The 21997-nt window shown below is 42.3% G+C and overlaps 1 protein-coding gene across 1 annotated transcript in view; it reads right to left on the bottom strand.

Moving 5' to 3' along the window:
- Nucleotides 1-231: 231 nt before the first annotated feature.
- LTK (leukocyte receptor tyrosine kinase) overlaps nucleotides 232-21997 on the bottom strand; it is a 54511-nt gene continuing 32745 nt past the window's right edge. The window contains exons 13-28 of the mRNA XM_065636069.1: nucleotides 20275-20406; nucleotides 19571-19727; nucleotides 18555-18737; nucleotides 17911-18009; nucleotides 17246-17398; nucleotides 16387-16497; nucleotides 15554-15740; nucleotides 14598-14688; nucleotides 12129-12193; nucleotides 9481-9610; nucleotides 6984-7081; nucleotides 4301-4393; nucleotides 3807-3908; nucleotides 2199-2333; nucleotides 1749-1839; nucleotides 232-1008 (exon numbers count right to left, since the gene is read on the bottom strand). Coding sequence (XP_065492141.1) covers nucleotides 232-1008; nucleotides 1749-1839; nucleotides 2199-2333; nucleotides 3807-3908; nucleotides 4301-4393; nucleotides 6984-7081; nucleotides 9481-9610; nucleotides 12129-12193; nucleotides 14598-14688; nucleotides 15554-15740; nucleotides 16387-16497; nucleotides 17246-17398; nucleotides 17911-18009; nucleotides 18555-18737; nucleotides 19571-19727; nucleotides 20275-20406 — 2604 coding nt within the window. The remainder of the gene's footprint in view (nucleotides 1009-1748; nucleotides 1840-2198; nucleotides 2334-3806; nucleotides 3909-4300; nucleotides 4394-6983; nucleotides 7082-9480; nucleotides 9611-12128; nucleotides 12194-14597; nucleotides 14689-15553; nucleotides 15741-16386; nucleotides 16498-17245; nucleotides 17399-17910; nucleotides 18010-18554; nucleotides 18738-19570; nucleotides 19728-20274; nucleotides 20407-21997) is intronic.

Raw genomic sequence — 21997 nt, 5'->3', positions numbered from 1 at the left:
GGCATTGTTCTCCACCTCTAAGCTGGTTGAGTGGAACACATTTTACAGACAGAGATAGAAATGCAACCATCTTTAACGATCTGAGGATCTGGCAGGTAGAAGGAAGAAGCAGAACATTGCTGATGTTGAAACATCACCCATCTGAAGGAACTTAAATGGAGGAAGTGAGTGAAGTAGGAAGCAGTCCTTCCAGACACACACATTCCCTGATCTTTGGAAGAACCGTTTCTGTTACACTGGAGTAACGCTCAGGTCATCTGACAAAGACAGACCGGAGTCCCTCTCTCTTGATGTTTTTTCTGTTTTATAAAAAGGCTTTTCATCTCTGTGCAGACTGGAGCTCCTTAGCACAGCTGCTCTGACCTCTGCCAAAGCTGATGGCTGCTGGTCCGTGCTATAGCACAGGTCATCGTAAGCATAATTTACATTGCCGCAGGGGAAATTCTGGAGTTTCACCAGTTCAATCCCACCGATATCCAGATGAGGGCAGTTGCTTCGACTTGGAGATGCTGGAGATGCCCGAGAGCTAGGAGAAGAACTGCAATTGCCATCAAAGCCTGAATCTTCCCGTTCTGGAGCTGCTTTGAGCTTGCAGCTGGGGCTGAAGTGACAGATGTTCTCTAGCACCCATGATCCATAGGTTGGGTTCCAAAGATTTTTTGTTTTGTTTTTAAGTCTGTGGGTTGGTGGATTGCTGAGCTCCAGCTTCTGGTTTGAGGTCTGCTGGAACCAGGACCCGCTGTTGAAATCGCTGAGGCACGGCAGGCTGGGCCCTCGAGCAGTCCGGTTGCTCAGGTTCTCCACCAGTAGCTCTTGTGGACACTGTACGAGTTTGTGCCCAGCATGGTGGGGTTCCAGTGTTCTCGGCATTGTCTGGGGTGTGAGAGAAGGGCTCACCAGCAGGGGCACTATCCCACTGGAAATGTTTGGGCGCATGACCGTGCTCCCTTCATCTTCTGGTGTTGGGCTACACTCCATGGGCAGCTCAGTGTTTATCACATCGGGGTCCTGAAAAAGAGAGACAAGAATCTGTTACACCCTGAGCACCTCCAGGGTGACTGTCACACCTGCATTTTAAGAGAAATAGCTGTGAGAGCGAGCAAGCTTTTGGCAGAGGCTGACATCAGGTTTGGGCAGTATTCCTGCACGTCATACAAGGTGCGATGTGCCATCTGCGTGTCGCATGCTGTTAGGACTTGCAAAGATGTTCTCTCATTTCCATGCTTCCTTTGAGCAGAGGCTGTGCTTTACTGAAACCAGTGGTTACGCTGGGGGTCTCTGGTGTACAGTTTCTCCCTCAGGAGGCTGGATCCAGGCCTGTAGCTGTGAAATGCTACCGGATGGTGAACTCACCGTGCCATCTCATTCCTCCCTGCACTCCATACCAATTCAGCTGTGGCTTTCGAGCAACATTAGGTAAGGTCAGAATATGGGCCCTGAAAGAGATTCTAAGTACCTTTCCATCACAAAGTGAAGGATATTTTGCTACTGAACAAGCTGAGAGCTGAAAGCATCCACTTGCATGCACAAGAACAGTATAATCTCCTTTTGGTTGGGCTGAAGATGGGAGAGTGAGGATGGATACCGGAAAACCCAAGTGAAAAGAGCAGTTGAGCCAATAGCACCACCACAATTGTGAAAGTAATTAGATCTGTCTGTCAGGACTCTTGACTTGTTTTGGGCACTCAAGCCTTTGGATAGCTGGCATTCTACAGACTATCATCCACTTGGTTACCAAAGACCAATACCTGTGTGCAATACTTGATTCTTTCCAGGATGGTGGAGAAGTTTGGCCGATACTCTGGGCTGTGCTGCCAGCACTGTGTCATGATCCGGTACCTTAAAAAAAAAAAAAAAAAGTATAAATCAAGAAAGATAATTGTGTAAAACGTGTTTCAGTATGAAGTGATCATAGGGCCAAAGGAAGTGGACTCAGTACATGGCCCAAAGAAAGAGAGCAAAAACGGAGATGTCGTTTCTGCATCCTTGGATCCTGAGCCAGGAGGGGACCACTACTTAAAGCAAACCCTATAGTGCTCCAAGCTGCCTGCAAGAGGCAGTGGCTCAAGAGACATTCGATAATACCCACCCAACACTGGTGGCAGTCACTGTTCCCTGACTAAAGGTGTCTAGTTGCCTTTGTCCAACCAGTTTGATACCCACTATCCTTTGGCTTGTGGAGGTACAGAAATACTTACACAGGTCCTGGGCAGTTTTTTGGTGGATCCATTCTTCCTCCACTGGTGACAAATTCCAGCACTTCCTGATTGGTTTTGCAAGGGTAGGGCATGTAGCCTAAAGAGAAAATTTCCCAAAGAAGCACACCAAAGGACCTGCATCAGAATAACAATACAAATTACACTTCATTTGTGTTCCGCAAACCTGGCACGAAGCTGTGTAGGTAACACCACAGCAACCACCTTTTGAAACTGTAGGCCAACCACAGTAACGTGCAATTAGTGTGAATATGAATCAATTTTGACATAACATACCAATCAAACAAAACCTTTGCTCAAGCTCTAAAACTAGCTTTGCAGAGTTTTCGAAATATTTGAATAACTCTGATGTTCTTTTTGCTGCACTCTTTATTTCTAGAGCAGGAAATGCCAGAGCACTCTTTGCTATGTACGGTCTGACTGAAAAGAACTGTTAGATCTGGCATGGATATTCCTACCTTACTTGGGAAGACTTGAGATGTCTGAGTCAGTGTTTGGGACCAGGATGCTCAAGAATAAAATCAAGTAAGAGATATCCAGTGAAACTGGAAGGCAGCAGCATTTATTATATTTTTTATCACAATACAGTTGCTCTCCTTTTTTACATCCCCCGCTCAGTTAGGCAGTGCCACTGAAAATAACGCATAACTTAGACCCATGGGAGTCAAGATGGTTCTGCCAGGCCTTCAGCAGGGTCAGAATTTTAGGAGTCGCTATTTGCTGCAGAGGTGGAAGAAATTTCCAGTACATGCGTGTTACTTATAATAGCGTATTACAGGAACTGTCGCACTTTCCTTCGAAATATTTAGTACCGGCTGCTCACAGTTAGGCACTGATAAGCAATCCCTTGTATTCCGCCGTCACTAACAACTTCAGGAAACTGGGTCAGTGTGGCATTTAAGGCAATGTCTCAGTACAGTGTATTGAAGAATCTACTGTACAGGGAGAGAGGTGTTCTTAAGCAAGTGGAAAGCTTCCACTCCCCAGCACCTGTGCATGAATGTACTACTGTTGAGAGGGTGCTTATTGTGAAGAAAGATCAAGTTACCTGAGGAATCCATATATAAATATTGTTTCCTCAACAACCAGCAAGGATTTTTGATTAAATCTGCTGTCATTTTATATACTATACAACAGAAAAAAAATACACAAAAGAGTAATCCCGGGTGGTACAGAGAGAATCATTTACAAGACATGTAAGCAGGGCTTGTCACTGACAGAAACTGAGTGGCAGATACTGAGGGTTGAGAGAAATGTCTGATGGTATTTGTCTGGATTTTGAACTGAGACTTCTTGGGAATCTAAACTGCTTTCTCTTTTCACTTCTTGATTGCCTTTATATGATACTCTACATTTACATGTAGCGAATTTTTATTACCCTCATTTACAGTAGATTTTTAAATTCTTATTCAGAATTCTTTAGCAGTGCTTCTACTGAAAGCAGAGGGAAGATTTCTAATATTTTTCTGGGAAATTCTGACATTTTTTAACATTCTTGCTGAGCAGACTTTGGTTTTTTTTTTTTCTTGAGCAGTACATTTCTCGACCCTTATCACTGAGTAGCAGAAGTGATTAAAAGACATTTGTTACCAGGTATCAGTCTTGGAGGTGAAAATGCCCTCTAGAAAAGCTTCTGGTGGCATCCACTTGACAGGAAGCATGGCTCTTCCTCCCTTGCGGTAGTAACTTGCTCTGGGAAAGATAAAATGCATGGAGAGTGTCACACAGCCTGCAAGGGCTCAGATATATGTGTGGGGGTTTTTGTATTTTATCTTATTTTATTTTTATTTTAGATTCTTTATGATCAACTAGCTAATAAATTTGCCTATGCTTGGTTTATTGTCCACATGTGTTTGCAGCATTCCCTGGGGCGCAGCCTGGAATAAACTCAGTTGAAGTATATTCGCTAGTAGGCATAGATGTGTTAATTTACAGTCTGTTAACTCCAGTTTAGTTAACTGCTAATCAAATTCAGACACATAATGGAAGGTTCCACTGCTTCAGATTCCATGAGACAGTTCAAACCAGTCAAAGTGATACAGATTCCTGAGTTATTCACAGGACTGAAATGGCCTTTCACTTACCTGTAAATATCCCTGGCCATTCCGAAGTCGCCAATCTTGGCTATTCGTCCTGCTCCAGTGCAGGTCAAAAGGCAATTCCTTGCAGCTATATCTCTTTAAAAAAAAAATATAGATAGATAGACAGACAGACATATAATTCTAAAGGAGCTAAAGGAATAAAGAAAGAATATTAGACCCAGTCCTACAAATCTTAGTTGAATCATCTTTACACAAATGAGGAGAAAAGCCTTATTAAAACCAATAATGTCAGCTACATTATCATTTTTATTAACCACAATTCTTAAACTGCATTTACATTACATTTCCTACCCAGTGTTTTCCAAGCACTCCCCACTCCCATCTCCTTTCTCTAGGGCAGAAAACAGGGTTAGTGTCAGATCAGGGACAGATGCAACCCCTTTTGTTTCAACCACATTAAGACAGATTGCTTTCTTGCTCTCTTTTTTTAAAGAGTGGCACCTCATCATTGCATCCATCACTTATAGATGCTGTTGGGTAGTCTTAGTAAAGTGCTTGAAAAGTCAGTGTAGGACCAGATTCAGTAAACTGTTGCTTTGTTGCTTCTGAATATCTCCCGTGGAACCAAGCAAAGCTACATATGGGAGCAGCCGTTTGCTGGGTGCAGGTTTAGCTTGTGACAAATGGCAGTGATGACTGCATGGCCAAGACTGATGGATTTGTGTTCATTTTAAATACGCTTTCTGAAAAGGAACTCATTAAAAATCATAGCACTGTGGGGGTCTTGTTGACTGCCAAGAAAAATGAGCTCCTTGAACAACTCATGTGTTTCTTCTCACTGCCAGCCTTGAAAAATCCCTCAGAATTTGGAAATCAAGCTCAGCTTTCTCTTCCATCATCAGCTGTGACTCTGAGATGACAAGATCTGCCCCTAGTGACATCTCCACAATCCCACGACACTGCCTTTTTCCCCTAGGATACCTGTTATCCGTAATGATAACCTTCTTCCCTCCTCTACTGACTCTAAGTAATACTGACATCACTAACAAATACCAATACAGAACCTGAATTAAATTCCTTCTCTATCGATTTCCTGAATTGTTGGCTGAAACAAAGCGAGTCCATTTCCAGGCTCCTCATACTAGAGATCTAACAGTGCAAAAACTGACCCAGAGAGTTTGTTTTAAAAGTGATATGCTGCTCTTAAAAGAGCCAAGCACTAGTTTCTTCCATTTCTCTCCTGACATGGAGACTGGTCTGGAGCCTGTCCATTTGTTGACATAAATGTTAGAAGCTTTATATGATGACCGCTGGGCTCAGTGACACATGATAAGAAAACCAGGGAACATCCATCTGACAGGAAAAATGAAACTTGGTTTTATAAAACACTTGTGGAAAAAATTTCTGTTGGACTTCTTGCAGCACAAGTAAAAATTGGCCCTTATCATAAATTCAATAGATCAGAGTGGGTGGAGGTTGATGAAGGATTTTACTATTACAGTAAAGATTAAAAAAAAAAGCTGTAGTGATTCACTCTGAAGTTTCCAATTAGAATACTAATCCTCTCATACTTATTAAGAGATCCAAGAGCCAAAACTTGTTGCACACTGTTACTGCTCTTTTTTAATGACAGAAAACTCTACTTTTTTCAAAGGAACTTGTTTATTGTTCCAGTATAAAGCAGGCTGAAAATTGCCTCATATGCTCCAATCATAAAGCCATAACACATCCCATATCTCAACCTCATGGCTTTTTGCTCTGATTGCTGTTTGCCACTTGTTTCCCTCAGTTTCTCCAGTCTCTACCCACTCTTGCTTAGCTCTGCCTCTTTGTTCTCTGCAATGTCACGGGTACGTACTCGTGCTTGTGTGTGTGGGTGAATTAGTTGTCTCCTTGCATAACTCCAGGCTGCGCGTTGGTTTAGTTAGAGCCTGCGTGACCCTCTTGTGTGCAGGATTCTCCTTTCCCTTACACACAAGGGCTGAACTCAGCATGGAGTTCATGCTCAGGAAGGAATTCAGTTGCACACTCTGCCTGGGAACATTATGAGCTGAAATAACTCTTAATCAGAAGCAAAGGAGTCTAATATCCAACTTGGAATTTTAAAAGGCTACCTATAATAACCTCTACCTCTTCTATAATATTTTATTTTTATTTGAAGCCTGCCACATCAACACTTCCTTGCTCTACAAAAAAAGGAAAAAGAAGTGTGAACAGACAAATACGGGCTCCCTAAGACCACACCACAGGTCAGCCGCTGAGCTGAGAAGGAAGCCTTAGAGTTGTGGTTTTCCTCCTATTATCCCTGCTCTACCCGTCTCTAGTCAATGGCTCAAATATTATGGACTGTCCTGTGCTGATGGTGCAGGGGAAACATGAAGTCGAGATAAGGAGATGAGGAGAAACGATACCTTATTGTCTGACAAGCAAACACAGTGTGACACTACCATCTAGTGGACTACAGGGCTAATCTCAAATGTGTCTACATCGTAGGCACCTGGAAACTTTCACCTTGAGCAGAAGATTCCTTTCTCCCTAGCAGTGCAGAGCCCAACTCCTACCAAAAACAAGTGAGACCAGCCCGGACATCTGATCACAAGCCTGGATTGGCAGAGGAAATCTCTGCCTCCCCCGTGGAGATTAGTTCTGTCTGGTCCACTGCAAAGAGAAACCCTGTGAGCTTCACGCACCTTGAGATACATCAGAGGGGACTCTTTCTCCTCACCTGTGGATGAAATGATTCTCTTCCAGGTATTTGCAGCCACAGGCAATGTCCCTAGCTATGTTCAGCAGGTCCTGCATTGTTAGCGTGGATGGCTGATTCTGAAAAAGGACACACAGAAAATGGTAAGGGAAGAATAGTGGAGTAGAAGAAAATGCTACAGACAGGATAATCAGAAAGAGGTAGATGAAGGGAAAGGGAAAGATGTATGTACAGGGTAGGGGAAGGGTTAAATGAGTCAGGAGCAAAGAGGAACATCAGTAGATCACAACAGAGTTAGAAAATGCGTGAACTCTTATTTAAGCCATAAACTTCCACAAAACTTCACTTCTCCTGAGCACACTACTTGACTGCCAGCTGGTAAGAGATTTATAGCCTAGCCTGAACAGTCTGGTAAAGGGAGTGGAGGAGAATGATTTCCTGCTGGTGTTGGACTTTGAGAAATCAAACAACAGGCAGGTTTAAAAGATAAGATGGGAGAGAAAAAAACCTACCCACTTTTAAAGAGTGAGTTAATAAATTATCAATAGAAATTAGCCTGTGAACTCAGAGACAGAGCAAAGATGCACAAGTGCACATCTCTGTACCAGCAGTCAGCATTCATCAACTTATCCGCTCCTATGGAAGGACAGATTACCCTCGGGACCAGCATGAAAAAAAGGGACGCTTCACCACAGGATGTCTGCACTTCCCTAACCCAGAACAATAAAGAAGTCTTTCTCCAGGAGTCCTGCTTATTTTCATCCCGTCATTTATTTCCCCATGGGGAAATTTCCTTGCTGTTTCTCCAGGAACTTCTGTATTGGTCTTGGAAGGCTGGGGAGAAATTACTACAATGCTGATCAAAAGCCCAAGAGATATCAAATAAATCATTTTTTGTTTCTGCTTTTGTTTCTGGATGCTGTTATTGCTGTAATTTCTCATGCTCAAACCACATAACATACACTACAGCCATTGAGCACTATTTTTATTGGCTAGGCAAATTATTGTTCAAAGTTCTTGGACATCTGCCAGGGAGAATTATTATAGTTATAAAATAGGCACTTCTGGAGAGGAAATGAAGAGCGAGGAGGAGAAATAGAACCACAGACTGCCAGACCTCCTCGCTGCTCTGGTATCCCTCTGTCAGAGGACTGATGGACATGATTTTCTCTGCAGCCAGGGAAACTTGTCATGAAACACACTAATGATGGGGCTAGTTCTGTTTTCAGAAAAGCTGTACAGGGACATTTTTTTGAGCACTAAGGGGACTTCAACTATTGTATTTGGTGTCTAAAAATGTAATAGCTAATACAGCAGCAGGTTTGTTTTCACATGATATTTTAAAAATAACTGTTCTTTATATTACAACTATACATAATATTCAAATAAGAGTATTTATTATTCTCTGCTGCCCACGGACTTTATCTACTCACAGAAGTTGTACCACTTTCACTATATATACCAAAAATAAAGATATACAAACTCCTCCGTCTGGATGCTGTTATACCATTGTAAGTGCATTTAATTCGTATATTTACTTCTGTATAAAGAAGATATTAAGCTTGATCTTTTAACAACATGTTAATTCCAGCATAGGAGTATACACACATGAAGCTATATTGTCATAACTATTTGGGGTGTATGTGTGTGTGTGGGAGAAGCTCTGCAGCTGCATCCTGTGGTGTAGGAGTACATGAGGCACTAGTCAGCCTCCTCCTGCCCCTGCAGGCAGCCAGCACAGGCACCTCAATACAACTAGAAATAACACAGAATCAGGCCTAACCCTTCTTTTTCTTGAAGTCTCCACTCAAGCAGAGATATATACTTATTTAACAGAGGTGCCTGAGATCACAGTTAAGAAGCAAGAACACTTATCTTGAATCAGCTGTTTATTTTAAGAACATTGAAACTAATTAATTCCAAATATTCACTGTTCTTGGTTGGCATCAATATGGTATTAGAAATCAGAGATAAACTTCAAAACCACTCATGACAGCTTTTTATAAAGGTGGGGTCTTTTTAAACAAAATATTTTACTTGATCGTTTCATTTGCACTGATTTAGATCCCTGTCTCAGTGTTACAAGCAGGCTCAGCTCTTCAACTAGTATAAATTTATGCATCTCTATATGGTGCTGATGCACACCTGCTGAGGACCTAGAGCTACAAACTCCCACTACTGTACATCACTGTTATAACTTCAGCTCCTCACACACCATCACAGTGCACAGAAAACAAGGCAAACATTGAGGAAAGAAAGCCACTTAATTTGTAATCCACTTGAGAGAGAACTCTGGAATGGCAGGACAGGATTTTTACTCTTTCCTTCTCAGTTACTAATAGACGAGTTCTGGCACTGCTTTCATTTTCTCTCACTGACATCTGCTTACATCAAGCATCCAGAATTTTGTAGGAGCTGGGAAATATACACAGCCCTGCTTCATTTCAGTGCCATTATCCAGTTCATAAAAACAGTTGTACTAAAATAAAACAGAAGCATATCATGGAACTTATCTCACCACCCTGGGTCGATTCTGCCGAAGAAAGCTCTTCATATCTCCTCCAGCCATGAGCTCAAGCAGAATGAAGCGAGGCAGCGTCTGCAGGCTAACACCGATGCACTGCACGATATTTTGGTGATTGAACTTACTGAAAGCCAAGATCACAGCAACATGGAAGAGAAAGACAGCATTAGTACCCGGCCAACATCCATCACACTCACTGTGCCTTGAGCTTTGACAACCTGGATTGAAGCAAATCCTGATGCAGTGCAAGTTATCAAGCAAATTCCTACCTGAGCCATATCAAAACACCTCTCTGATTATGATAGCCCCAAGATCAGGGTTATGCCTGGCTTTATCCATGAAAAGCTTTCACTGGAAGGTACAAAAAGCTGAAAGTAAAGCAGAGCCTTCTGTCTGTGAAGAGAGAATTTAATGGACACATTGACTGAAAGACAGGGGTGGTGTGAGAGAAAAAGAAAGCTAAGGACTTCAAATATGCAAATATTATTGGCGTTTGTGAAACAAAATCCTGACTGGTCGGGATTTTAATTCAGCATTGGTTATTACAAATATACTGGTGTCTGGTTTGGTGGACTCAGTTCAGTATCTAGTCTGCCAAAGAGGGGCTTAGCTAATACCTACTGCAGCAGCTGCTTATGTGATGGCATTCCGCCTTTCACAAAAGAAAGCTGAGATTGTCAAGAACCTCAGTAAGACTCAGCCATTCAAAACCAGCATCTTCCCTTGGATAGTGAATACCTGCATAATACAGGAACTAAAAATGGAAAGGAAGTTGAGGAAGAGAAAGTGTCATGTGCTACTAAATGAATCAAAGTACTCTGTAATTGATTGAAATTGCTCTTTAAAAAAACATACATCAGTGTTACCTCCTGTTCAGCTGCCAAAGTTCTTGCAGACCTTAGGAAGTGACACTATGTCATGAGATTCATGCTTTAATAGCAGAAAACCAGTATCCATGTATGAGCTGGGCCAGACAATGAGAAGCGGAACTTTGTGATGCACGTATTAAAACTGCATAAATTTTAATCACTTACAATCAACCCTGACTATACTATTATTTTAAAGTCACCCTTGACTATGCTATCATTTTAAGGTTATGGATTTGGATTAATGAAGTAAATTCCAAGACTGGAATACTTAAAATGCAGGTGGTAATAGGAATGGCTGACTGTTTTATTTTCTGGGCAGGATTTATAGATCTCATAGTTCACTGTCAGCAGGCCATGCACATGAGACCTTATAAATGTTCTGTAAAGCTTGCAAAGACACCAAAAGCCAGAAGACATCTAAGAAAAGTGGCCACACATGGAGAAGGGCTGTGTGCAAGCTACACACACAGAACCATACTTGCTACCCTATCCCCAGAGAGGTTTCAGTGTTTGAGCTATTTTTGTGCAAAGAAAGGGTAAAAGCCCAGGACCTTAACTGCAAAAAGAGCTTACTTACGGCAAACAGTTCTACAGACAGGAAAAGTAAAATGGCTGCACATACGCTCAGCTACTAACTGAAAGTCACAATGGGAAAAGCTTTCCACACTTTCTCCTTCTTCAGCTGACAAACCTGCTCTTCTAAAACTCTTATTTGCAAGAGATACTCTAGTTCGAGCCCCAGCATCCAAGCCTAAAACCTCACCTCCTTGGCACACAGGCTGTGTTGTACCACCTTGGTGCTGGTTTTGCAGAGGCTGAGCTTCTGAGTCACTGCACAGGTGGCTCTAATCTTTAGCTTTTCTATTGATTTCCACTTCATCTTCGAAAATTTGTTTTAGCAAGGACTTCAGGATATGACTTATACTTAGTAAAAGGGGCAATGGGATTCTTTGAAAAGGAAAACATTTCAAACACAGAACATGTTTGTACAAAAATGTTGTGCCTTTTTCCTCCTCTGAACATGACCAGCAGAACCAACCAGCAGAATTTTTTGTTCGGGTACACTGGTTATGGTAGGATAAAGTTAATTTTCTTCACAGTAACTCATATGGTGCTATGGTTTGGATTTGTGATCAAAACAGTGTTGACAACACATTGATATTTCAGCGATTGTCGAGCAGTGCTTACACAGCGTTAAGGCTTCTCACACCACCCCACCAGTGAGGGAGCCTGGGGTGCACAAAGAGTTGGGAGGTGACACAGCCAGGACAGCTGACTCCAACTGGCCAAAGCAATATTGCACACCACGTGACGTCATGCTTAGCAATAAAAGCTGAGGGAAGGAGGGGGAAGGGGGTGACATTCAGAGTTTGGTATTTGTCTTCCCAAGTCACTGTTACATGTGATGAAGCCATTAATTCTTTATGTTGCTTTGCTTGCACACGCAGATTTTGCTTTACCTATTGGGCTGTTTTTATCTCAACCCATGAGTTTTCTTGCCCTTCTGATTCTCTCCCCATCCCACTGCTGTGTGGGGCTGAGTTGACTACGGGAATTAAACCACAACAGATATGCAACAAAAGAACCTTGGTTACCTTGTTTCAGATGAATAAGTAGCTGAAATCAGTAACTCTCATGCTACTAAAATGCCACCTGGTGAAAAATAAGGCTGGATTTCTTTTTCAAACCCAAGCAGGTGGATTAATGACTCTTATTATCTGCATTACTCTTTTTCCCCCTGCCCACCATCAGTACAAAAACCTTAAACTATACCTGATAATCAATGCTTCCATCAGGAAATCCATCTCATCCTGCTCAGAGCAGACTTCTGGCAGGGTCTGTTGAGAGGTAAAGACAGTGAGGACCATCCCATCAAAGAACTGAGAACATTTAGGTGACCAGTAAAGCAAAAAGAAAAAAAAAATAGAACAAGCACCTAAGATTTTAATTACTTCAGGAACCTACAAGGAGAGGCTCATCTTTTCAGTGCCCAGTTTATTGGACTGCACGTGACTCATTTGGTAGTGAAAGTTAGAACAGAATACTGGAGACCTACTTGGAGACTGTTTGCATGCATTTAACTATATATGCAGTGTTCTGGAGCAAAACGGCTTCAGGTACACATCAAGAAAGACATCAGGCAGGGAATTACAGACCTCTTAAGCACTTAAAAATGACAGGTATTCATGTATTCTCCCTTTTCTATATGTCCACATTGCAGCACATGCTTCCATGCCACATGATACATACAGCCACATGATTCAAATAATTGTGTCACGTGGCCTTATAGCTTTTTCTCCTGCCAGCAGATTTGGAGAGCATCTGCCACTGATAAACATGACCTGAGAGTGCCTGCAGCAGCAGAAGCAGCACCCGCCATTGTGCCCAGTGCTGTAACGTTACGAGGTGGTTCAGCCACAGCTGTGCGTAGCGCCTGCTGCCAAACCGCACACGGAGAGGTGGGACATTTACTGCTCAGTGTGGTGAGGCTGGCATGGAAACAGTTCTTGCCATCAGTAGTGTGGGTTACAGAAGACAGGGTTGCATTTTGCTGTCTGAAATAAGTGATTCCTACACACAGGACAGCGCGGATGATCTATTAAGTTTGTGGAACATCCACAAGCAATATGTGGAGCATTTGCAAATGCATTTTTTCATTTATTTCCAGTCTGAACCTACTTCTTCTGCAAAGCCAGATCAGGACGGATACACCCCATTGCAAAGCAAGGTGAGTGTGGTGGTCACAGCTTGGGCCCCATGGATACTCTACCAGTCTCCAGCAGGGGCAAATAACAGCCTTTTGGTGATGTTCAGGGTAAGCGGGTGAACAAGTGGGTAGGTGGGCAGACAGCACCCAAACAAGTAGCCATCATTGATGAGACTTCCAAAACTGGTGACATCCTCACTGGACTGTCACGACTGAACAACACGCTGATCTGCTTTGTTTGCCACTGTGCTCTGCTGCTTCCTCTGGGCTGGGCTGTGAAACTGGGCTGGGCAGTTACAACTGCTTGCTGGTGTCTGCTCTGGGTTTTCATGCACATTCGTTCAGTGGCACAGGGGAGTTCATAACAAAATGCCATGATCCTTTCACTTTTTTTTTTTTTTTGAAGAGCATTTTGAAAAACAGGACAAACAACAATAGAAATTATTTTTATTAACGAAGACTACGTTTTGGGCTGAACTCCTGGAAGTAGATTTGATTCTCTGAGTCACCAGCTTATAAAAGAACAAAAGCAGGCTATGAGCATCCTTAACTTCAGGGTTGAGTAACTGACAAATCCTGAGCCAACAGCTGTAATTTCACAGAAAAAGAGCCTGTTATTGCTTGCCATTAATGACATAGAAATTAGTATGATATCACAACATATATTCACAGTAGCATATATTTAAAGCTGTGCAATATTAAGAGACTACCTGAAAGTTTTACATATGGTAGACAAACATTACTCTCAGTATAAAGGAAATGTAATTGAGAAAAAATACAGTAACGTCATGTGAAAAACTTAGGAGAAAGCACTCAAAACCGCTGAAATGCAGAAGTAAAAATATATCAGCATTACTATAGATGTTTACTGTTTGCTGTCACATAAATGCTTCATGATAATTTTTGACAGGGCTTTCTTTTCTTTGTACAAGATTTAGAAATCCTGTTCTAGTCTGTGATGTCCCCAAAGCATCTGTTCATTGCTATTTTTTCCCCTTAAGTTTCTTTGTTTCTTGGCTACTCAGATCTCTAAATCATTGTGGCAAAAAAGCTATTGTGTCAGATTCTCTTCTAGGGTGAACTGATGGTTCTGTGTTGATTTCAAGGAAGCTATATTTATGTTGATTTAGAATTTTTTCTTTTATTTTAACTAATTGTATTATGCAGTCTCCAGGTCACTAATTCACACAATTTCCCATCTGAGGGCACTGATTCTGTTTCTCCTGAGTAACATAAATGAAAATTACAAGACAGATTGTCCTTTTTAGATTCTCCTCCTAGTTAGATCACAACTTACAGCCATTAGGCATGTGGCAGACCAGACAGAAGCTTTGCTTTCAACCTGCTGCTTGTACTATACAGCTTAAAAATCAAAGTTTATCATTCCCAGGTGCAGCAATGTGCGGAAGCCTGCATCACACACATGCATATGCCATTATGCATATGATGAGCGTCAATCTCCAACTGGAATAGTAAAAAGATAATACAGCTTTTATGGGTAATTATTGTTGTATAAGAAATTTGTGTGTACTGACCTTGATAGCTACTTGAAGAGGGTTGGGATCCCCTGCAATGCCTACCACAGTTCCCTCATAAACCTCACCAAATGCACCATGTCCTAGCGCCCTGGAAGAAAAAAAAAGGAGAGAGAACAGATGTTGCTATACCCCTGGATCCAGCATTGGCTAAGCTCTTCTCTTCATCCTGTCCAAGAACAGGAATAGAACCTGTTGTAAGAGATGGCATCAACAACAGAGCTTTGTTTTCATCTCAAACCTTCTAAACGTAACTTCTCGGTATTTTCTGTTACTGTCACTAAAGCAAGGAGGTTGGATCCTTATGGTTCTGAACAAATAAAACAACCTGCTCAGTTCTGGGGCCCTATCACCAAGTATGGCAATAACAAGGCAAGAAAGAACTGGAGAACAACAGAATAAGGTAGCTGCAAGCTCATGTCTTCAGGAGATGGTGTAAGACAGCATATAAGAATGATCAAGCTTTTCCTTCTGAAGTTTAGGTAGCTTTGATCAATACTGTCTGGATACTATGGAGCCAAAGAGCAATCTAGCATGTATTTCCTTGTGACAGGACATCTCCTTGTGACAGGAAATACTGAAAAAAACCCACTGCTATAGATTTGGAGGGGAGTTACAGCCAGGTGGGAAGTGTAATCCAGGACATCACATAAAAACACAGAGGTGAAATACCCTACGCTCTGTGTGGGAACATGGAACAGGAGACTCATTAATTTATACTTCTGCTTGAGAACATTACGGAATCAAAATATGTTCGAGAACATAGTAAGTGTCACATCCATTGTACTTTGGCTGGCTTGGACCAGGTGCTTCCCAGTTAGTCAGACAGGTGGCCCTCATTTTCTTGTACTGGATCCTTGATGATGAGTAAAATAAGCATGAGCCCTACCTCTGTCTTTGCTTCAGGCTGCCTTTCCTCTCCTGTGCCAGAGAATAACCCCTGCAGCGAGCCTTACCGAAGCAGAGAGATGTTCTTCCGTGGGATCTCCTTCAGCTCGCTCAGAGTGGCGGCCTTCCCTGCGAAGCAGTAGTTGGGGTTGTAATCTGTCATGATGGCTGATGTGCGGATTTTGCTCAGTTTATATTCTGGGCTCTGCAGTCGTGCTCTGGCTCCTTCCAGCTGCTGCTTCTTAAGGTGATAAACTGGGGGATGGGTGACAAATGAAAATGCACAAACAAGATCAACACCTGGAGAGAAAAGGCAATGCCAGACACAAAGAACAGAAAGAAACCAACTTCATAATTATAAATGCTCAACAAGCATCTGTAGCTCACCAGTATCACTCTTCTCTCCATGCTTTGTAGTTATTTAATACTGGATATGCAAACAGTCTTATTCTTGCAGACTCCTAATCACCTGGGAGCAACTTAGGTTTCCTCTGCTTCTTTATAAATTGGTTGAGGAAAGGCTGCTTCACAAAACACCTTGCTGGCATCCAGTCCCAAAAAGCATACCATATCCCTGAATTAATTATATGTCTAATTACAGTCTGTGACTTCAGCCTAGATAGCAGTGGCTGCTAAAGAAACGCCTGCTAAGAGGGTTTCCCAGGCTCTTTTCTGTGTAGCAAAGACCAGGAGAGAGCAGTTCTTACCCTTTGAGACTGTGCCTATGCCTACCTGGAGATGTTTTCTATCACTTCTTCCTCTCTGTCCCTCTCATCCACCTGGGAGACCACAACACTCTGGCTCCAAGTATTAAAAGTAGTAGCGTGTGGTTGCATGGTCTCCTTTTGTCTAATTTAATTGGGAAAAGCCAAGTCAAAAGGTGATAAGGAGTGTTTCTTACGGATAGATAGGCTGCCACAAGTGAGGATCATTCCAAGCACCACAATCACAGCCACCACAGCGAGGAGGAGTGGGAGAGGCAGGTGTCCCTCTGGTATAGGACCCTGGGGCACTGGAAAAAGAAAAACAGAGACACATTAATCAGAAAACAACCAGAGGTCCTGTAAAGCATCCCTCTGCATGTTGCTCCTATTTCAAAAAACAATACAGAGATCACAGCCAAACAACTTTATAAAAATTACAGCGAATCCCCTCTACAGCCCTGGAGGCTGAAAAAATACCTACATAATTAAAAAAAAAAAAAAAAGATAGAAAACTAACTGATAAAGCACAGATTTCTTAGCCATTCTTCAGATTTCTATTAATGGGTAACATCGCTGCTCATCAGTTGAAACTCTCTGCAGCCTTGATGCTTTGTAGTTCCAAAAGACTGTGTCAGGAAATTACAGTGAATACCAGACATCAGCTGAACAGGCACAGTGGGAAACTGCTGTGGAGGTAAGTAATTTGTGGCTTAAATAACTCAGTGGTAGCTGGTATGTTATACCAGGGGGGTATTTAGGCTTAAATATCTGATACACTCTGCCCATTCAGGAAATTTACAGTGTCTCTTTACAGATATTTACCTCCTACCTAATCCAAACCTGAACGTTGGAGGCGGTGACAGAGATGCAGCTCAGCATGTAGGAAAGGACATCAGGAATTTTCAGTCCTATGTTTTACTGACATTTCTCATAACACTGTGCTCACTGGAGCCACTATAGCTGTAACCTGGGGGACTGACCATCCAAAAAGCCAAGAGGAGAGAAGATACAAAGAATACAGACTTTATCCAGCCAGGATAAAACCACACGTCTTACCAGTGCAGGTGACATTGTCATTGGCTAGCACAGCCCCCATCTCGCATTGGCAGACCGGCAGGTTGGTGTCAGGGTCCCGCTTACAGTTGTCTGAGTGGCAGTGGCTGCAGTTAAGATAGATCTGAACCTCCACCTCACCGTGACTCTCCATGGCTGAACAAGGAATCAGACACAACAGGTGGCCTTAGTTCAGCTTTTCCCATCTTGTTCCGGTAAGGAAAAAAACAAACCAAACCAAACACCAAACAAACCAACAAGCACCTACAACTACTTCTCTGCAAGAGAGCAAATAGTGCAACATGGTGTGGACACACACCAGAAACCTGATGAGGGCCAGGAGGGAAGAAAGTATTGGGTCCCTCAGGCAAACAGAGAGGTCTTGAAGTGAAGTAACCTGGAAATGTCTGGGACTGAGGATGTGCAGTTGAACTTGATGACTGGTGTCTCTCCTGGCTTAGAGATTGACAGGAAAAAGGTCCCAGAGCACTAAAGATGTATTTAAACAAATAATCAGAGCCAAATGTCTGGCCTGTAGAGTGAAATATGTCTGAATTAAACACATAAAAAGCAAAGACAGGAAGAGAGGGAGCAGGAAAGAGGAAATACAGAGGAAGAAGGAAAAAGGAGGAAAAGAAGAACTAAGATGAAAAAGTAGTATATTATACCTGCCAGGGGATGCAAGAAGATCTCTCCAATGGGGTTCACAAAAGAGATGCCATCCTGCCCACCAGCTGTGATATCATCACTATCAGAGGCATGGCCCCCTGGGGAAAGAAGAGTACGGCAGCTGATCAGTGCTACATGCTGCAAAACTGTGATGCCTCTTAAGGGCTGCATTCGTTCCTGGCTCTTTTCACCTGGGGTCACTCTGCAACCTTCCAGTGACATATTAATATGTAAAATGTCCTTGATAGATAAATGCTCACTTGACCCAGCCAGGCCAGTACCCAGGCTAGTGGAGTGACTTATTCCACTGTAGGTTTCTCAGTTCAGCAAGGTAAAAACATATTTGCACTAAACAGAAAAAAAGACATGGAACATTTTCCCTGGGCAAATTGGGGATGAACAAAGGGGTGATTCAGCACACCTTCCAAGTACTAAATCATGTAGGAACACTTCTATAACCTTGATTTCCCAAATTAAAGTGAGATGGTGAAGAGTAGGTCAGGTTTCATACCGTTCAGCACGAAGTATCTGTGAATCACCTTCTGCAGCAGAGCACCTCTGCACTGAGAGCTCTAGCCCTTAACTGCAGGTGCTCTGAAGTGCACAAAATTAGACAGCGCGACTATTCTTCCAGCAGACCTACCTCTGTAGCCTCCGCCTCCACCACCAGAAGTACAAGCTCCTCCTCCCCCACCAAAGCCACCAGACGTGTCCCACTGGAGCTTGGCTAGTGCTTGGGGACAAGCTTGACCCCCTTCTCCACCTTCCAGAAGTGACTTCCCAGCCTGAGGAAGCAGAGTCTCATCTTGCCAGCCACCACCTCCACCTTCACAGTCACAGAGTGAGAGAACAAAACAAGAACAGGTGAGTGAAGCACGAGCGGAGGAAAAGAGACAGAGACTGGCCCTTATTAATTTCTTCTTTACAAATAAGATAATATACAGACAAGCTCCTTGTTGTCATGGATGATAACAAAGCGGAAATCTAATGCATAACCTGTGGTATGTGCTGCGTAACTAGCACCTTAGCACCAATTCCTAGTGGCATTAGGGAATTAAGGAGCCCACCACTCCCCTTTGGGATAACTGGTTAGGACTTTCAGCCATGTGACATGGTGAGTTCCCAGGGAAATAAAAATAAACTTGATTTCCTCGTGTCACTCTAGTGGCTCCTCTCTAAGACCATTACAGCCGGAGATGGAGAGCACTGGAATTTTTTTTGTTTCTTAGGAATGGATTCTAGGCAGAGCTGTGACATGATTATAAATAAGCTTCTATTTCTGGTATAATTCCCATAATAAAATTCTTGTTGTTAGGGTTTCAGCAGAGTAAGGAGAAAGTCTTCACTTGAAAGGCCATTGTTACAGTGTGGAGGAGTGGGCTCCACCCCCAAACATCATTTTCACTGAGTCATTTCATAGAAGAGAGGAGCCCTCCTATGGAATAGCCTCTACAGAGCACTTATCACCTCTCCTATGCATTCTCTTTTATCTGATGACACACAAGAAGACATCCTTTATAGACTACCAGCATATTTCTAAACAACTACTGCCACAGAAAAATTTCAAAAGATCAAAAAGAAGCCCCTCACTTTGTGACTACAAGACAACACGTGTATTTAGTCATTTGGTTCAGACCTTGTGTGGATTCAGTGTCTTACCTGCTGCCCCAGTCCTCCCACTGACTCCAGGTACTGCAGTGCTGTTCTCAAATTGCTCCAGGGGTACGTCATCCAGGGAGCTGTCCTGAGCCTTCAGGTAGGATTTTCCTCCTCCTCCTGCTGCGATGAGCAAAGGTTCGAAAATCCCATCCTTCTGCTGGAAAACCCCCCATTAAACATCAGAAAAACTTCACATCCCTTGGATATGTCAACTCATAAAGTCATCAAAAAGCAGGAAAAAATCCCAACAAAGAGTGGCCCAAGGCCAGGGCAATGCTACTAATTGTTTCCTAACTGCATTACAAAAATGTTTCACATGGTGTTTCTGTGTACAAAAATAACTGTTTAACTGAACACTACGGTTTTGGGTTTGGTTTTTATTGGTAGGGCTGCTGCCAGCATTAAAGTGGGATCTTGGTGTGATTCCCAGGCCTGAGCTATCAAGAACTGAGGACCCAGTTCAGCTAGCTTAGTGACAGTGACAAGTATGGTCAAGGATATGAAAAGAAATAAAGAATTTAAATTAAAAAGACAAAAAGACAAAGAGAGGCAGAAAGATACGGAGAGAGGGAAAGACAGGAGAGGTAGACTACCTTTTCATCACCTGTTTTTTAAGAACAGAGTGCCATTTGCCATGATTGACAGTGAAAGCTAGTTGTTTGGCTGGACACTGCTCAGGCAGGATGCAAAGAGGAAATACTTACTCTAAAGATGTAGGTTGCTCCTCCTCCACCCCCACCTCCTCCAGCCCAGTCCTTCAGGTCCTTTTTTTTTTTGTAATCTTCCTCAATGAGAGAAGACTCCCCTAAGCAGATCTTCTGGGTTTCAGGATTGCCCTGAAAGCAGACAAGAGATGCACAGAGATATCAGCAAAATCCAACTATTGAGTTTTCTGTGTATGTCAATATATTAATATTTGATTGTTTGTGATGTATATCAGACATACATAAATCAGGATATGTTATCTGTGTTGAAAGTGAACTCTTCTACAACGACCAACAGCTGAGGGATGTATTTGTCTTTTACCTTTGATTTGCAAACTTGGTTTACACATGCAAGTGAAAATACAAATGCTCACAGAAAAAAACCCCAAAGCAATACAACAATAACTCACTATTCATATCACATCATATTTTGCATATTTAGAACTTCTTATACCCACAAACATTAAAATGTGTTGAATTATGGACTAAATGGACTAATTCTCAGAACTTCGTTACTGCTGTATTTATGAAGTATTTCTCAAGGCCATAAAAGCATAAAGCAGACAGAGATGATGCGCATAGTTAAGAGTGAACTACTGACACATCTTGAAAGAGAAATCTGGAGTGTCAGCTTCCTACTCCTGCTAAATGCTAGAGAACATTGAAAAGGCTAAAAAAGTAAAGATTATTTGGCCATCTTAGGTTTTTTTGCTGTTGTTGTTTTGTTAGTTTGTTGTTTTGGTCGGTTTGTTTGTTTTTCGTCGGGTTTTGTTTTTGTTTTGGTGACACTGAGTTCCACGAGTTTCAATGACTTTGTAAATCTGCCCAGCTTCACTCAGATGATGAAGTCTGAATGATTTCAGAAACTGCTATGTTGTCTCAGTGCAGGTGAAATCCCTGCTCGTGTGGGTCATGTCACACATCTAGACCAGAAGTGTGGTGCCAGTTTTACTGTGTCCTCTCATTCGAAGATGAGGACAAAAGATGGCAAAGTAGATGAGGACCAGGGAAAAGCTACTGGGGTAAATCTAAGGCGAGAGAATGAAGATTTGGAACTGCAGAATTTCTTGAGGGAAAGGAAAACAAACATTAGTCACCCAACATATAGATTCATCAGGATTTCCAAAGCCAAAGGAAGTTGGGCTTTGGAAGTGGGAAAAATGAATGGCAACTTTTCCAACAGAGTCTACCAAAGTGACCTAGTTAGTGCTGGGTTATACTTTGCAATTTGGAGAACAAGTCATGAAATGAGAGAGAATAATGGACAGCTTTGCAGATTATGGCCTAAGCCTAGAGAGTGCACTTGAGAGGGAACTGCAGATATACAAATGTATGTTTTATTTAGATAGATACAATTCTTGTACTATCTAAAGTGAAAAAAGGCTGCTTTTAGAATCTGTTGCAGCATCCGGCTTTGAGTGCCTACAGCAATAGTGTACACATCCCAAAACTCAGCAGTCTATCTGTGGGGAAAAGACAAAACAGCTTCATTCCTGGGCATGAGCTGACAGGTCACACTTCTGGAAAGAGGCAATATCAAAGAATTCATGATGAAGAGAGGCAACTTTTAAGCCTAAGTGATAAAAGGACTTTCAAATCATTGGGTCTAGCATTAGAGGACACATATATAAGCATTCACATCATCAGTTTCTGTTTGTCATCATTTTTTTTGTCTTTACAAATGCCTAATCCAGGGGCCACTGAAGTTAGTGGGAATATTCCC

Source organism: Caloenas nicobarica, chromosome 5, assembly GCF_036013445.1.
Source record: "Caloenas nicobarica isolate bCalNic1 chromosome 5, bCalNic1.hap1, whole genome shotgun sequence".
Taxonomy (NCBI): Eukaryota; Metazoa; Chordata; class Aves; order Columbiformes; family Columbidae; genus Caloenas; species Caloenas nicobarica.
Note: the sequence above shows the minus strand (reverse complement) of the source record. Positions and strands in the feature narration are given on the sequence as shown.